Source organism: Ipomoea nil, unplaced genomic scaffold, assembly GCF_001879475.1.
Source record: "Ipomoea nil cultivar Tokyo-kokei standard unplaced genomic scaffold, Asagao_1.1 scaffold1895, whole genome shotgun sequence".
NCBI classification, from domain to species: domain Eukaryota; kingdom Viridiplantae; phylum Streptophyta; class Magnoliopsida; order Solanales; family Convolvulaceae; genus Ipomoea; species Ipomoea nil.
In genome coordinates, this window is record NW_017618323.1 from 1,799,935 (window position 1) to 1,812,152 (window position 12,218).

A 12,218-nucleotide genomic window follows, 5' to 3' on the forward strand; every position below is an offset into this window, starting at 1 on the left:
TATGATTTCATTGTCACTTTCTGCTTTTTGTTTTGTACAAAGACAAAAAATCCTAACAGACTCCTGTTTCATATAATCATATGTAAGCCTCCATGGCTAATTAGCTATACTCTAAGCTATTGATTGCCCATTTTGCCCATTGGATTTTCTAGAGTACAAATATGATAAGTTAATCCTCCATTTGGTAATTGTAATTTGTTCAAGTGAAAGAAATTTGTTTATTGATACTAAATAAGAGTTGGAATTAAAATAAATAAATACATAAATATATAGAAGACTTTTGGTTCAAACTTTGAATTAGAATCAAATACTTGATAGTTGTAATAGGTTCAATGACTACGCAATCTGTATTCCCTTTATGGTTGGAATGAAATAAGAAATTCTCAGTATACCAAGATCTGTTAGTACAATTCCATTTTGAGCCTGATCTTATATACTTTGTTATTTCATTCACAGAAACAGCAGAATGGTATATTCTCACCAATATACCATTTTTCTACTCAAGAAATTTTCTTTTCTTTCCACTCTTTAATGTCAGCATCTATCTTTGCTTTGACTTTGGCATGGAAGCCAGGATAAGGCTCATAGCCAAACAAAGATTGCAGCACCTGCAAGAAAATCAGAATTCTGTGTGTAAACAAACTAGGAGAACCATTGCTTAATATATATAAAAATAATAAATGTGCACTTCAACTATCAGCTTACGCTTTTATTTGAGACAGAACAGATTAACTCCATCTCAACTAAAAGACTAAACTAATACTTAGACGGTATATTTATTGTTTATACATAGGGAAAACTACATATTTGGTCCTTCAGTTACACCCGTGGTACAGAGTACAAACTTAGTTCTTGAGTTATATGTGTGACCATCTTTAACACTTAAGTTAGGTATGTATGAAGTGACAATTTTAGTCCATCGGAGACTATTTCTGCCACCAATATGTTACTTAATAAAGTGACAGAATGGTCCTTCAAGGACTAAACTCGCCACTTTGTGCATAACTTAAGGTTAAAGATGATAAGCATATAACTACTAAGTTTATACCACGGGTATAACTGAATGACCAAAAATGTAATTTTCCCATAGATATTATGCTTTGACATGAGAATTTCTGTGGTTACCTCCAACAGGACAAAGAAAGGTGCCATAAGTAATGCTTGTGTAAGATTGTCCAGTAAAGCAGGGGCTCGCTTCTACAAGATTGAAAAAGGAAGATTGGGAGTGACACAACTTGAATGGCATGTAGAACTAAAGGCATAAAAAATAAATTAATTAGTAAATAAAGCTCATCACCTCAAACATTCCATGACCTATAAACTGGCTTGTCCAGCAGATCAACTGAGCAGCAAGAGCGACCTGGCTATTTGTGTGTCATATTAGCATATGGATGGTTAAAAGCTCAAGAACATATACTTTGTTGATTTAGCTTTGTAGGCCAGAAAACAAATCAGTATAAAATTATATCTAAATATAATTGAACACAAATACAAGTTTATTCAGTATGCATTTTCCTACTTCATTCATGTAATCTAAACTTATTACGGAGTACATATTTAGGTAAAGATCCTACTAAAGGCAGTATTTCTAATGGAAAAATATGTGGGGCTCAGGTTTTGATAATAAAGCTTATGATTATTTATTCTCTCGATCAGCTTCCTCATAGCATAATGAGTCTAACATATTGACCCTATTTGGTAACATAATTAGCTTATCAGCCAATTTTGGCTTATTTGACCACTATTAGCTGTTTGACTTGGTTAAACAATCAATATGGGTGTTTGATTAATTAGTTTTTTGTAACAACTTATTACTCCAAAATGCTAAAACTAAAAAAACTGCTCAAAGTAGCTTTTTCGATCAACTTTTTGAGAAAGTCATTTTGCATGTAATTAGCTATCAGCTAACAACTAATTTACCAAACATCTTTCTACAACCAGCTACTGCTATCAACTACTCAAACCCACTAACCCAATCAGCTAACAGCTATTTACCAAACACCCCCAATTATTTTTTTTGATTTCTAAGGATTTGTTGTTGTCATTGGTCCTCCCTTTCTCTCGGTTGCAGAAACAGTACTTTGAATGGATCATACTGATGTCCTAGTGCAGTTTACAGGCACATATGACTCATACGAGGAATTCAAGGAAATTCCAAATCGCTAGGAGGAAACCAAATACATAAAGACATAGAACTTAATATACCAAATACATAAAGACATAGAACTTAATATTGCGAGACCTTCACAATTATTTGCTACTACTATTTAGAATAGAAGCCTCAGGGTCTTACTCAAGACAAATGATCCAAGCAATAATATCAATAGTTGGATCGATATCAACATGTAATGGAATGCTTGATACTCGTTTCTATAAAAACATTTGCAAAACGAAGAGGCACTAACATGTGAACATTGGTCAAGGCAAGATATGATGCATAAAAACCATACACAACTCATAATATATTGCAGAAACGTATGCGCTTTTGCTGTGATATGTTTTGAAACAATTTCAGTTACAGTGTAGTAAGGAAGAAATCTAGCAAAGCCTCTCTTGATCTCTTGGATGGCTATATGGAAATGCCGAAATGGCACAAAAAATATTCTCCTATCTGTTACATATGATGTGTCTAAAATTTGTTTCATCTTTTGAGTCAGTCAAGATGCATTTAACATATGTTCTCACTTCTGTGTTGAACATATAATATATAAACATCAACTATCAGCTTAGTCTTTTAGTTGAGATAGAGCAATCCTTCAATTTGGTATCAAAGCCTATACCAAAGTCATGGGTTTAAATCTCGGCTAACCCGATAAAAAGAGACTACATTCCATGTGTTACTTGGTCTTAGTCTAAAGCTCTTTAATCTCCTTTAGAATAGGTTGCTTTGTTGTAGCTATCTTCTTTCCCCTGCTTTATTCTTCTATTTATACTCTAGTATCTTGGACTTGTGAATATAAGTTTTATCAGTTTCTATATGGTAACAAAGCAACCTATTCTAAAGGAGATAAAAGAGCTATAGTCCAGGCCAATAGTTAGCTTATCAGCCAATTCTGTATTTGATTAATTAGCATTTAGCTTATCAGCCAATTCTGTATTTGATTAATTAGCATTTTATAACAGCTTATTGCTCCAAAATACTAAAATTCAAAAAACTTTTTCGATCAGTGTTTTTAGAACACCATTTTTCATGTAATCAACTATTAGTAAGAGCTAATTTATCAATCACTTTTCTACAATCAGCTAATGTTATTAACTAATCAAACTCACTAACTCAATCAATCAAGTAATCAACTATTAGCTAACAACTATTTACCAAACACTCTAAATAAAAACACAGCCTTTATTGAATATACTAAATTATACAGAAGGGGGAAACTTTACCTTCCAAGCGAGGGAGAAACCCAGATTATGAGCAAGAGAACTGCTAAAAACCCAGCAGAGGAAACATAGCAAGGCAGCCAAAGATCCAGCTTTATTGTCCAAAGCCACATAGAAAATCCCATAAACCAAGGTGAACAAGAACCCATAATTCAGGACGAGGATGGTGTGGTCACAGAGCTGAATCGGAGAGGCGTTCAAGATTGGAGGTGTGAAATACAAGGGAATCAAAGCCGTGAAAAGAATTGGCCAAACAAACACCACGTGAATCAACACATTCACTGGATTGCTGTGGTATGCGCCATAGAATGCGAAGTGTTTCTCCAAATCCAACAATCCCATCTTTGCCTTTTGGGGATTATTTGATGAATTTAGAATGAGTCTACCCTCTTTTCTTGAATAGGGACTTTGCGAAGACGAGAAGCGACGAAAAAATTTAAGGAAAATTGGTAAGCAAGGCTGACGCTAATTCCGAATTGATGTCTTCGAGAAGAATGGGCGGTGGCTGGGGACCTCTGCCGTAGGATTAGCTTGATATTGATACGCTGGTTGGATAAGATTAAAAAAAAAAAAATGTTAAGATAGTGGTAAAAAAATAGTAAATTATCGAAATGGTTCCTTGACTATAACAAAATTACTAATTTGGTCCTTGATTATTTTTTTTGACCAATTAAGTTCTTCAATTTTAAAAATTTTAATCAATTTGGTCCTCCGTTAGTCAACCGTTAACTTGGGACCAATTGGTAATTCGCTATAGTCAAGGGATCATTTTGGTAATTAACTTTAAGGTGGACAATTCGATTCAGTTTTCTCGAACCGAACCGTAACAAACTAGTTAGATTCGGTAATATACCGAACAACCGAACGGTAATAGATTCTTGTATACCGAACGGTTTGGTAAAAATTTGACCCGAACTGAATTGTTCGGTAAAAATCAAACCGAACCGAATATCATTTGAACTTTGGATTGCTATTTTGTTATATATTAGACTTTGGATATGGACTATGTAAACACAATAACACATAATATAGAACTTTGATAACAAACCATAAAGAAATCAAATAAAACATTTACGAGAGATACTCGTGAGAATATGAGCTGAACGGCAGAACAAGCAGCAAGGGACTTAGATTTATTTATTTATTTATTTATTTTTATTATCATTATTATTATTATTATTATTATTATTATATTTTTAAAAAAAAAATTAAACGGTATTCAGTTTAGTTCAATTTTTTACCGAACAATTCGGATCGGTTTTTTATCGAACCGTTCGGTATACAAGAATCCAATACCGTTCGGTTGTTCTGTATATTACCGAATCAAACTAGTTCGATTCGAGAAAACTAAACCGAATTGTCCACCCTTAAAGTTAATTACCAAAATGGTCCCTTGACTATAGCAAAATTACCGATTTGGTCCCAAGTTAACGGTTGACTAACAGTCAAACAAACGGAGGACCAAATTGGTTAAAATTTTTAAAGTTGAGAGACTTAATTGGTTAAAAAAATAGTCAATGACCAAATTGGTAATTTCGCTATAGTCAATGGACCATTTTGGTAATTAACTCTAAAAAATTTAATTCGATAGAAAATTAGGTAGATAAATTCAAAATTGATAAGTCTAAATAGGCTATTGAGGTAGTTTCAGAATAGTCGAAAAGTAAATCGCAATGACTCAATATTTCATATTGTGCCCTAATAAGATAATAGAAAGGTAATTTGATAAAATAGTAAAAAAATAAAGGGAAAATGACACTTTTTCCCCTGAGTTATATACTTATAGCACTTTTTCTCCCTGAGTTGTTTATGTAAGCACACTAGCCCCCTCAATTATTCTAAAAGTGGTAATTTCCCCCCCTAATATATTAAATTGACATTCCTACCCTTAAAGTAAACATTTTATTTATTTTTATTCTTCAACAAATTATTGCTTATACGTAGGGATGACCACAGTTCGATTCGAACTGAACCGGACCCTATAACAATCGAATTGAAAGTTTCCGGTTATGATTCAGATCCAGAATCCAATATTTAGATTTCAATTCATTAAAATTACGAATCAAAAAAATTGGATTCTGAACCGTGAACCGGCGGTTCCGGATCCGGTTGGTGATTTTGAATCGTCTTTATTTTAACATTTTATTTTTATTTTAAAATACTCTAAATTCAACAATAAATGTAATTTATTTTTTTCAGTTCGGAACATGAACCGGCCATTCCGGTTCGCGATTTTAATAAACTCTAAATATCAAGTTTTGATTCTAAATTGTAATTGGAATATTTCAGTTTAGTTGTTATAGTGTCTGTTCAGTTTGAACTGAATCGTGGTCATAATTTGTTGGAGAAGAAAAATAAATGAAATATTTATTTTAAGGGTAAATATGTCCATCTAACATTTTAGGGGAAAAAAGAGCCACTTGAAAAATTCAGGGTGGAAAAGTACTATATGTATATAACTAAAAGGAAAAAAGTGTCATTTTTCCAAAAATAAATCATAATAATTCAATATCTCAGACCTAGAAGAGAGCAGAGGCTCGGCTCAGGTTTTCAGACTCACAGCCCGCTCTAATAAAATAATGGAGAAGTAATTTGAAAAGATAATTGAGAAGTAAATCACAATGACCTAATAAATTATTAAGGCATTTTTATCAGTAGTCTTTTCGTGATATTGTGGGTTAAAGTTGAGGTGAAAAAGAGAGAAAGCGGAGGGAGAAAGTAAAATGAACTTGCACTGCAAAATGAGCCCACCAAAAGAATTAAAATAAGAGTTAATTTCACCGAAAGTCCTTTGTCTTTGGTGGCAATTTCAAATTTAGTCTCAGATTATCATTTTGTCATTTTACATCACAGACTATTATTTTTTGGACATTTTTAGTTATTCTTGTGATTTTTTCTATTTTTAGTAAGGGCATTTTTATCACTTCATATTATTCTTTTGTTATTTTTCTAGTTTCAACTGGTTTAATTGGTTTAGAACTTTAGATAACCTCTGATTTTTAGTAACCATATTTTTCAATCGATTTTTATTAAAGTTCTAAATCAATTAAATCGGTTGAAATCAAAAAAAAAATAACAAAAGAAAAATATAAATAGACAAAAAATGTCCTTACTAAAAATAGAATAAATCATAAGAAGGACCAAAAGTGTTCAAAAAACGATAATCTGGGGTGTAAAATGATAAAAACAATAGTCTATGACTAAATTTGAAATTGCCACAAAAAACAAGGGACCTCTGCTGAAATTAACACTTAAAATAACTACTGCAGGTGCACCCTCTTTTATTTTATTTTTATTTTTTCTTTTAATTCTGACAAAAACCATTCAAAAAATTCAAACAAATGAGTTCACTTGGGAGGATATTTAAGTCTCTTCTTTGTTTTATAAGTGGTGCGAAACAAAATATTCATGAAATTTATATTTATACACATATTTAATTTTTTTATTAAATTTGTAAATAAAATTTTAATAAATTCATTAATAGATTTATTACTACGTAATTTTTTTGTGAAATAAATAATTAAAAATTAAAAAATGATTACAATCGAAAAAAAAAATTATTACAATCATTATATTATAGCATAAATATATTAGTTATTTCTAGTTGGAATGTAAAAGTAGAAAATACTATATGGACTCTCATTTTTTATTGTCAACTTTTATTCTCACACTCAATTTAGAATAAATTACTAATTTAAAGTGTTAATTTAAAAATGTCAAAAATTTTAATTAAGTCCACTGGATAAGCCCAATGGTCCGTGATTTTAAAGTTAAGGTCAAGAATTTCAAACTTGATTTAAATTTTAAAAAAAAAAAAAAAAAAAAAAAAAAAAAAAAAAAAAAAAAAAAAACTGTAAGCCTCACAACTTTAATTGAGGTAACTCAAAACCGAGCAAGCTAATCTGATTGACATTTTCTAACCACAAGTGACTCGTTTTTGGTGATATTTATCAAGTTTCGCGAAAGGCATCCAAATTTCAAACTTCGATGCTTTAACTCCGATGCTTTAATTTTTTTATTTTATTTTTTTTACTTTTATATAGTATTTTATTATTATTTAAAATTTGTGTTGTGGTTAATTGTAATTTTGAAATGTATAGATTTTATGTATTAATACTAACTTTAATTTTTGAAATACAAAGAGCCAATAACACCTCTACTGAGGCTCAAACTCACAACCTCTTAAATGAAAGTCCAAATCGAGTACAATTAGACCACAAGGTCTTGATAATACTACCTTTAATATTATTAAAATTTAAATTATAAATAACATCAACTTAGCCCTTTTAAGAGTGATACATAATATGAGATTGAATGAGTAGTCATTATATACAATTATACATTTTTCTTCTTCTTTCAAAAGGTTGAATCCTCAACCCTAAGGATCTATCACACACCGACCATATAGCATTTGAGAGGATGTAAATCATTGAGGTAGGTCAGAGCTAAGGCTGTGCACTGCCATCGCCGAAATTTAAACTTTAATCTCTTCTTTCAAATACTACTTACTAAATCATTGAGATAAGTCCGTGTGGGCTACAATTATACATTTTTACAGTGTAAGAATGGGATTGATTGAGTAGTAATTATTTTGAATTATATGCAAATGAGAAATGACTCTTATCTGCTACTGCAAAATGGGAGAGTGGTTACAAATGGTCACCTTATCCCCCCCTAACTTTAAAAATAAATATAAATAATAAAAACAAACAAAATGCTAAGCTTTCTACAGACCAATCCTTTCACAGCACGGAAAAATGGCTGAAGCTGTGATGAGCTTCACGATTATCAAACCAAGAATTCATAACCCCTCTCTTCATTGTCCATCAAAACTTCCTAAACCAGTAAGTTTTCCTCACACACACCTTCAGTTCTGGTGATTTTCCATTATCCCTATTATTATTATTATTAATCTTTATTTTCCTCTCTGATATTCCAGCTCGGGCAATGCTTAAATTCTGCCTTTAGCCCTTGCAGTAGTTACCAGGTCGGTTGAAGCATTTATTTCTACCCAAATAAAAGATTATATTTGGTTTGCTTTACAAAGATTCTAAGTTGTAAAGCTTTTAAGCAAAACTTTCTTAATCTCAATATTTTTGTAAATATATATATACCAAAAAATTCATTATATTATGGCATGTATAGTAGAGAGGTGCCCACATGGGCAGCTCTCGGTGGCAAGAGTAAAGTTTAGAAAAAATAATCCGAGATTGAATCTCATCAGCGACTGTATGAGAGGAATCTCTTAAAGTAAGGGATCATGATTTACATATTTTCATATGTTCTATAGGGCTAGAGCGTGCGGACAATAATTTTAATCCGATCGACCAAACAATGAAATTTAAATTCCTAGTTTAATTTATTCATACCTTATTTCTTTTCCACGAAATTACAATTCATTTTTCCTCCTAATTCCGTCATTGCAACCAAACGGTCTGATTTTGTGTTTTCCATATATATTGTGAGTGTATAGATTGAAGGTGGGGGGAAGAGCAGAAGGGGTTGTAGAACAAGAGTGAATGCATTCCCAGGTTTGCAATTGATGGCAGTAATGGTTGAACACTTGGATGGCCAAAGGGACCTCGTCACTCACAAGTCTGTTTGGCATCTAAGTGATGCAGCCATAAAAAATGTTTGTGAGTATAATCGAATTATCAATTTAAATTTTTATTTTAGATGAATTATATGCTTTAATTTGTTATCAAAAGCCTATTTCACGTATTGCTTGAAACCCGTCAAGCACAGTATACATGGAGAGTGTGTTGAACATATCATATATAAACATAAGTTTGCAATACAACTTTAATTGGGATGGAACACATGCTTCGGTTATTTTACCTTTAATTTTTTTTTGAAAACACTTTACCTTTAATTAATAATTCATTGTGGTATCTATCACACCATTTCTTTTGTATTTTCAAAACTAAAATTTATTTTTCTTGATGTATTGTTAGACTCATTTTACATCATGTTCACTATTTGGGGATGCTGCTTCTTTGGTTCTACTAAAGTAAGCGCTTGTAAATTCTTAAATTGCCACCCATAATGACAAATTAAAGTTGTAATTAATTGTTTTTCTGGATTTTTGTTGTTTTTACTAGGATCCCTACTATGATTCAGAGCAGTATAGAGGAGATGGTGGGGATGGTACTGGACATTGGATCTATGATAAGGTATACACATTCTTCTTTATGTCAATGTTTCAGAAGGCGCTAATAAGACATTTGGGGTGTGCCTAGGCGATACCTCCTAGGCGGCCCAGTAATTAAGACATGTGAGTTGTTAGACTATAATCCCACAAACTAGTCAATTACATATGTTAGATGGTTAGTTCAGTACATGACTAGAGAAATATAGAAGATGAGCAACCAAGCAGGTAAAAAAAATGACTTGACCGAGTTGAGTATTGACTAGATTGAGTTGGGCGCCAACTTGACCGAGTTAGTCGCCCAACTCAAGCGCTTAGGGCATCAAGTTGACCAATTAGTCAGTCAGCTGACTAAAAGCCGCCTAAGGCTGAATCGCCTCGGCCTAGGGATGCATAGACCGATTTTTACAACACTGTTACTTTATGTTTATTAAGTAATTAAATATTTATTTTAAAAAAAATTAACTTTTGATACATTTATGTGTATAGTGCCTAGTTTATTATCATTAAACAAACAACTCGGCTAATCTTCATTATGATGAAATGAGTTTATCATTGAAGAAATTAAAATTCTTTTTTCAATTTTACAATTATTGTGTGATTGGCACATTTAATCTTTAATTTTTAATTTGATTAAATTTAATCTCAGATTTTGTTATCGTTGTCACTTTCTGTCCTCCATTATAATTTTCATTCAATTAACTTTAAATTATAGAACTATTTAGTAAGTTTATAGTTTTAATATTCTATTCCTACTTAATTAAAATTGTTCATAAATAACAAAATAAATAATATAATATAGTTATATATAACCAACATGGTTGGTGTGGTGGTTTAGTACTTTGTCTCTTAAGCATGAGATTGGGGGTTCAATTTCTACCCATGTGAATGGATGAATACCTTTGAGCAACCAAAAAAAAAAAAAAAGTAATGTTATATATTCCTAATTTATTTTTCTTACATTTTTTTCTCCTGACTTAACAACATTTGATTGGTTTAAATCTCTTTTTTAATTAGTGATTGATTAGTATATTCATGGTTACCCAATGATATGATTGGGAGCCATATTATGAGGGAAAATATGTGAGGAGAAATTTAGGAGGTGTAAGAAGTATTTTTCTTATATAAATTAGTCCATAATGTTTATCAAGTTATTATTTATTATATCGTTTATGAATGTTTTCAACAAGAATCTAAAAACATAATAAGTCTCAATCAAGGTTATATCATTGATTTATGTCCCTCTTTTTGCATGCTAATAAATGTGTACATTTTACTTTAAATGTTGTACATTTCAATGTTATTAGACAAAATTACCTTTACACCGTTATAACAACGTTACTTTTTAATTCTAGCATTGATAATTATTACCATACACTCATATCTATCATATCTTTTTTCTATTTTTTAATTATCATTTATTAAAATTATTATATAATTAATTTAATGCTTGATTATATTTTAATTAAATTTTTATGAATGATAAATTATATATGTGTGTGTACAAAATACATATATTATTTGTGTATATATAATTCGAATTATAATTTTTAATTATTTGTATTTATCAATGTTTTAATATTAGACATTAATTTTCACGCATCGCGTGTACAAAATGCTAATATAAGAATAAGATTGTAAAAGTTACAAAATAGTCTAAAAAATAAAGTTAATTGAATGAAATTTGTAACAAATGATCAAATATGACACCTTTGATAAGATTAAATGTGATCAAATTAAAAGTTGTAAAGATTAAATGTGAAAAATATTGTGGATTAAATGTTTAGAGTATAAACTAAATACGGTAATAATGTCACAATAATGATAAAATTAAATGTTTAGAGTATAAAAGTTGTGTCAAACACGTCCAGTTGACACCTCTATAATTTTCTTAGAATCGAATCTCGATGGTGGGTATTAAATCTTTGATCTAAATCAGATAGAAAAAGTATAATATGAGATACCACTTATAATAGAGTCGATAGCATTAAAAGAAGAGTATAAAAGTTGTAAAGCATAAATGTGAAAAACATTGAGGATTTGTGGGGGTATTGCAGCAAGAAGACATTGAAGAAAGATCTCGGGCGGAGCTATGGCGTGAGGAGCTGATAGAGGAGATAGAGCAGAAGGTTGAAGGGCTACGAGAGCTAGAAGAGGCTAAGGAAGAAGAGCTTGTCAAATGATCATTTGTTTGACATTATATTGTAATTTTAATTTCCAGAAACATGTATATGATGATGCTACAATCTTCTGTCCTCTCATTTACCTATATTTCCACAAACATATACTGAAATGCAAATGCAATACACCACAGGAAAACAACCAGAGTCCAGGCTATAGTATTTATATGTTATTATGTGTGTTTGTGTGTGTAAACCGACATCGTTTTCGTAGTGGCCGGATTAGCAGAGTGGATCAAATGTAATGGATTTTAAGAAGACAAATCCACATCCAATCCACCAATTGTAAATTTTCACTTAGCATGTTTGTGTCCTATCAACTTTTGGTAGATGTAGATGGATTGGAGTGGATTTAGTTGATCCATTCTCACATCCTGCCTCAAATATACTCCAAGACGAAGCTAAGGATGTTAGATCTAAATAGTCTAACTATAATAAACCATAGTATACGAGAAACCTGACCTCGTATGATAGCGGAAGCGTAGCCGTGTTGATCTCCAGCCATAGTT

The 12,218-nt window shown here is 31.2% G+C and overlaps 2 protein-coding genes across 2 annotated transcripts; one reads left to right on the forward strand and one right to left on the reverse strand.

Annotated features, from left to right (window-relative positions):
- Window positions 1–278: 278 nt before the first annotated feature.
- Window positions 279–3,933, reverse strand: LOC109193596 (uncharacterized endoplasmic reticulum membrane protein C16E8.02). The gene is made up of 5 exons (XM_019344474.1): window positions 3,858–3,933; window positions 3,385–3,812; window positions 1,298–1,360; window positions 1,126–1,197; window positions 279–608 (listed from the first exon to the last, which is right to left on the reverse strand). Exons 2-5 carry the CDS (start codon window positions 3,721–3,723, stop codon window positions 501–503), a joined length of 582 nt encoding a protein of 193 aa, XP_019200019.1. The 5' UTR covers window positions 3,724–3,812; window positions 3,858–3,933; the 3' UTR covers window positions 279–500.
- Window positions 3,934–8,075: 4,142 nt separating this feature from the next.
- Window positions 8,076–11,862, forward strand: LOC109193595 (photosynthetic NDH subunit of subcomplex B 4, chloroplastic). The gene is made up of 6 exons (XM_019344473.1): window positions 8,076–8,225; window positions 8,321–8,368; window positions 8,855–9,017; window positions 9,336–9,391; window positions 9,483–9,554; window positions 11,587–11,862. The coding sequence occupies exons 1-6, from the start codon at window positions 8,139–8,141 to the stop codon at window positions 11,710–11,712; spliced, it is 552 nt and encodes a 183-aa protein (XP_019200018.1). The 5' UTR covers window positions 8,076–8,138; the 3' UTR covers window positions 11,713–11,862.
- Window positions 11,863–12,218: the final 356 nt, after the last annotated feature.

Coding starts and splice junctions, on each gene's coding strand:
- LOC109193596 (XM_019344474.1), bottom strand. CDS start 3,723: ATGGGATTGTTGGATTTGGAGAAACACTTCGCATTCTATGGCGCATAC. Junction 1,361..3,384: donor GTTTCTCCCTCGCTTGGAAG/GTAAAGTTTCCC, acceptor ACAAATAGCCAG/GTCGCTCTTGCTGCTCAGTT. Junction 1,198..1,297: donor TAGGTCATGGAATGTTTGAG/GTGATGAGCTTT, acceptor TCAATCTTGTAG/AAGCGAGCCCCTGCTTTACT.
- LOC109193595 (XM_019344473.1), top strand. CDS start 8,139: ATGGCTGAAGCTGTGATGAGCTTCACGATTATCAAACCAAGAATTCAT. Junction 9,018..9,335: donor TGCAGCCATAAAAAATGTTT/GTGAGTATAATC, acceptor ATGTATTGTTAG/ACTCATTTTACATCATGTTC. Junction 9,392..9,482: donor GCTTCTTTGGTTCTACTAAA/GTAAGCGCTTGT, acceptor TGTTTTTACTAG/GATCCCTACTATGATTCAGA.